The 5531-nt window shown below is 30.4% G+C and overlaps 1 protein-coding gene across 1 annotated transcript; it reads right to left on the bottom strand.

Moving 5' to 3' along the window:
- Positions 1 to 2180: 2180 nt before the first annotated feature.
- LOC149209978 (GEM-like protein 5) lies at positions 2181 to 3654 on the bottom strand. The gene is made up of 4 exons (XM_089394335.1): positions 3121 to 3654; positions 2962 to 3006; positions 2573 to 2850; positions 2181 to 2454 (listed from the first exon to the last, which is right to left on the bottom strand). The coding sequence occupies exons 1-4, from the start codon at positions 3290 to 3292 to the stop codon at positions 2254 to 2256; spliced, it is 696 nt and encodes a 231-aa protein (XP_089250461.1). The 5' UTR covers positions 3293 to 3654; the 3' UTR covers positions 2181 to 2253.
- Between the last annotated feature and the right edge of the window lie 1877 nt (positions 3655 to 5531).

Raw genomic sequence — 5531 nt, forward strand, 5'->3', positions numbered from 1 at the left:
TTTAGATATATCTCATATGAAATCATCTCACCCTCCTATGCTTTCACTTTGTTTTTGGTGAAGTTGCGTTTAAGTTGAAATAACTATGCTACAGAAAGGTACAAGATTTTTGAAAATCTTCCAGATTTTGGAAAAGCTTGTAGCTTTTGCAAGAGCTTCAAATGTGATAAGAGACCCACCATCATTAGATAAGTAATAGATAGCTACAGGAATAGAAAGAATAGTATTTGAAGTAATAAGAGGAAAGTTGAAATAGCTATGCTTTCTACAGAAAGGTACCCAGATTTTGGAAAAGCTTGGAGCTTTTGCAAGAGCTTGCAAATTTTGGAAAAGCTTGCAAATTTTGCAAGAGATTCAAATGTGATAAGAGACCCACCATCATTAGATAAGTAATAGATAGCTACAAGAATAGAAAGAATATTATTTGAAGTAATAAGAGGAAATTTGAAATAGCTATGCTTTCTGCAAAAAGGTACTATGTTTTCTTTAAAGTACCTAGGGAACAATTTATGGATGCATTTGATGCATAATTGATTGTAGAATAGGAAATTTGGGTTTCCACGGATGTTTATCTAAAGAATTAGGCCTTTAATTGTGCTAATGGAGACGTGTATAAATGGAAATGCCTCTAGAGAATACTCATAGATAAATTTGATATGGAACCATAACCATATGAGGGTGAATTGTTTAGTTTGGTTGAGGTAATGAAAGACAAAGCTCTGACTTCTAATGCAATTGTGAATGAAAATAAGATCTTTGATTGAGCACTTAAGGAAGTTGTAAATGTTTGTATTTAGAGTAGATTGTTTGATTGTATTACATTTAAACATTTTTTCACTCAAATTGGACTATAGTTAGATCACATAACATATCACATATTTTTTTCATCTATGTTCTTTTTTCATATGTGCTATAGATTCAACTATGCTCTTTTTCCATATTAGCTTACCTACTTAAGAGTTTTGGTTTCCTTTGCAACTTCTAATGCAAATGCTAGTTTTAATCCTCTTAAATTATTTCATTATTATTTCATTGTGACAACTTCTTGTTGATATTACCAAAAATAAATATTACTCACTTGTATAAACGTGCCCAAATAAAAACCATGAAGGATATACAAACAACCTCGATGGTTGCATGGCAATCCATATCTTATTGGCTTTGAGGCCAAAAAGTTCATCTTGCAAATAGATATCTACAAGGAGAAGAATCTATGACCCAATGTTGAGGGAAAGAAATATATTCCCCTCTAATGATTCGATGTTCCATATTTTGGTGTACAGGATCTGTGACTATCAAAGTACTTGATTGAGAGCTTTCCAACGCATGACTTCCCATGTTATATAATAATAAATATGAGCAGGTTGCTGTTATTCCAAACCATGGCTGTTAAGAGTTATGCATTAGCATATTTGATTAAAAGCTCGATGTACATTGTATATTGTTTGCGTTTTATCCTTAACTCTGCCTTTTCATGTATTTTGTTTACTCTTTAAAAATTATATATATATATATATATATATATATATATATATATATATATATATATTAATTAAAATAGTTTTAATAAAAAATTATAAAAAATGATAAAAATTCATTAATATAGTTGTATATTAATTTTTCTATTTTTATTTCCAAAATAAGATAATGTGAATATCAGGAAAAATATTATAAACATAAAAGTTTTTAATACATTTATGTTAATCAAAGAAATAAAGTCTGTATAACAAAATATTTATTGTGAATTTTATGTCTATATACGGTTTATATACAAATAAAGTTTTTGGAATTTTTATTATTTAAAAGATTAAAATGTATGGATGATACAGTGTAATTTAATAGATGAAATTAAAACTTTTTAAATATTTTTTTTTTCAAGTTTTTATGAATTTTACTTTACTTTAATGATATAGGTTAAATTATTAATAATTTTAATAAACTATAAATCATCTATGTTTATGAACTATTTAATTTATATTATTTTAAATAAATGGAATAAAAAATAAACTAAGAATTCGAAATAATTTTTTTCCCCTCAAAACTTAAACTTTGTGTTTGTGATCTCTGTTATTGTAGTACTACCAATTAAATCATTAATAATTTTAATAAATTAAAATATTTGAATGATTCCTGTTTATAAGTAACAGAAGCATGCAATTCTAGTTCTGTCGATGGCCTGAGTCCATGAAATTGACTGTTCTATATACCCAACAGAAAACATAAACCACCATTCCCTACCAGGGTAAATAACCTTCATATACATTCAATCGCAATACTGTGGTGACAAGTTTCCACAAGTTCTTGCATGTATTTGATAGCCTTGTGGAAGTTAACAAAGCCCATAAACCATATTTCACCCATAAACCCGGTCTCGATTTTTATGTATTTCTCTGAATGCTTTTCTACATTTTCGTGTGAACTTACTGACTGCAAGTCCTGTATGGATATATCGACCTGCACCAGAATCCAACAACACTAACATTTAAGAATATATATATATATATATATATACCCGCTTGAATGATTTCTAGTGCCGAATGACAGGAAAATAAAAAAACTTAAATCCACATACCCGGTAGTAAGTCCAGCAGTATGCCCGAGAGGGAGAAGTGAAAAGCAGGGGACGTTCACTGCAGAAAGCAAATCTCTGAGTTGATATGAAGATTACACCAGCCACAGGATCAGTAGTGGTAGACAAATAACACGCAAATGTCTTCAGTAGCTTCTCTTCCGGATCATTAATGGCGAAGAGCTGCCTGAACAAGTTTTCAACGCCTCCTTTCTTAACTATTTCGGCACCCAAGCTCAACTTTCCCTTCACCGAGTTGCACACACTCTTGCTAAGTTTCACTACAAGCGATTGGCAACGCATAAATTCAAACCCTAAAGCAAACCCTAAAACTACCTACTAAAGAAATATAAAAATCTTCAAAAAAAAGGTTAGAAGAAAAGAAAATTTACAGTGTTCTGCCAATTCTTCAGCCCTTTGCCCGAACTTAGTACAAGCTACAGTCAATTAGAAAAACATAAATCAAAACCATCAAAATAATATTTCAGCAGTCAGGAAATTTATACAACACAGAGTTTCAGAGATGAAATAAATCTAACCCTTTTACATACCGTGGGGTTCTGTTGGAGATATATGATCATCCACACTGAAAGGGCGTGCCTGCCCAGGAGGCTTTCCAGGGGCTCCCACGGGCATAGCGTGTCCATGGCGTCTTCCGCTTTTTTCTTTGTGCTCTCTTTTGATCGTGATCATTTCTATGGTGATCGCCCCTGTCTTTCTCATAAACAGGAAATTTCACAAGAAAATACCCCCCTCTTCAAATCAATGCACCAGTATCTCCAAATATCTGCCTACAACTTGTTGCAAGGATTCCAACTTGCAGTATATCCCATGCAGACACCCGTTCAGCTACTATGGTATGAAAAACCCTAACCAAAAATCTTGCATATTATGGCATGAAAAACCCTAGCCAAAACTCTTGCATGTTATGGTAAGAAAAACCCTACCCAAAATTCTTGCATGGCATTCTGATATGATATTGTTCAGTGCGATATGCATAGCCCTACTGATCACTCCATCTTTACAGTACCATAGATGAAGTAACAGATAGCTTCATTTTACGATTTGCATCAACTTTGATCACACATTTCCCATCCATACCGGGAATTTTGAAGACCAAAGTCCACTTTACTGCATCGATTCGGTTTTTTTTGGGTAGAAAATTACAAGGGAATGTTTGGTGTGCAAGTATTCGTTTGAAAAGGTTTCACATTAGCCACCAGCGAAAGGATTTTGAGTGACCACTGCTAACAGCGACAGGTGTGACGCGTGAAAGGAATATATATTCGTTCATAGTTATATCATATAAAGGTATCGGATAAATATAGGACACGATTTCATAATTTTCTTTGTACCAAATTAAAGGATCGATCGAAAAAGTACATCTACCGTAATTACAATGTTTGAGATTCTTTTAGTTGTATTTTAATGGTAAATTTGTGTTTTAAATGTCAACTTAATAAAAGTTTAGTTGGTTAGGTAAAATAAATCTAATTTTTGGTAGAATTAAATATAATTTTTGGTAGAATTGAATTTTGCAGGAATTTAGAATTCCAAAGAGGATTTTGAGGAAAAAGAATTAATATTAAACATGAGGAATAAATAAAGAAAATGCATATTAAATTAAAATCATAAATCATAAATGGTTTTATAGAAGCTAACATAAAACCAGAAAAAAGAGTCAATAATGAGCATGAGGAATAAATAAAGAAAATGCATAAAATTAAAATGAAAAACCATAAATGGTTTCCTAGAAACTAAAATAAAGCGAAATAAATTATAAATGGTTATCTATATTAATTATTATAATATATATATACATTAAAAAAAGAGAAAATATATATGTACATATGATGTTTAATTAAAGTAATTAATGTTAATTTTTGAATATTTATTATATTAATAATTAATAAATATTATTTATATTACTTAATAATGTAGTTTATCAACTTAATATTCTATATATTTATTAAATATATGAAAATAATGTTTTTAATAATATAATCCTATCAATCATATCTTATATTATATTACATTACATTATATTGTTTTTATAATATAATCATATGAATAATATTTTATACTATATTATTTATCTTATATTTCATATTTTATTATATATCTTGAATATTATGTGTTAATATTAATTTTGATATTATTATAAGTGAATTCAACTTAGAGATAGAGATTCATATCTCATGTTATATCGCGAATGAGTTATTAGAAGCAATATGTTTGATTAAAGGAAACCAATTGCTACTCTCTGTGAGGATATTTTAGTATCTTAAGAGCCTCCCTAATTCCCCTCTTCTGATAGCGGTCTTCTCTTGCAATGATCCTAACATCTTATAAGCATACGTGATCTTTAGTTTTAGTGGAATGTTTAACAAGGGATGAGGTGTGTGTTCTTTCATTTTTAATGTGAGCTCCTTTAGTCTTCTTTGCAAGGAGTGCCCAATTTCTTCAATATAACTTTTACCACATGAACAATCAATTTCGTAGACCCCTTCAGTTGATGCTCATCAATTTTGTCTTTCATAGATCTCATTCTTTTCGTGATTGTCCATGTAGTTGTGAAATGAGAGGATAAATCCTTCTTACCAAGAATCCTTGCAATCTTATCAATACCCCTTGAATGTAAGGAATGAAGAATATTAATTCTATCTCTTCTAAAATTAAGTTCACTATGGAATTGGAGTAGAACAAAAGAATTCCATTCCTTGATGTTCTAATTACCAAGAAGAAGGATGACACATTAGGACATCAGGTTTTCAGAAATAAAATTCAAAGAGAGAGTTAACTCCATGCTTGTTCATATCATCATCCTTCTCAAAGGTTTGGCGTCCTCAATAATCTTGTTGTTAGGTCCCTTATAATAGTTCACACATAACACCTTGATGAAGAGAAGAAGTACTTGACTACTATTTTTCAACATTTAGGATACAAGGATTAAGAAGGCTAT

The sequence above is a fragment of the Pinus tabuliformis genome, chromosome 1_2 (genome assembly GCF_031772625.1).
Source record: "Pinus tabuliformis cultivar Carrire ecotype Pingquan chromosome 1_2, CPIR1, whole genome shotgun sequence".
Taxonomy (NCBI): domain Eukaryota; kingdom Viridiplantae; phylum Streptophyta; class Pinopsida; order Pinales; family Pinaceae; genus Pinus; species Pinus tabuliformis.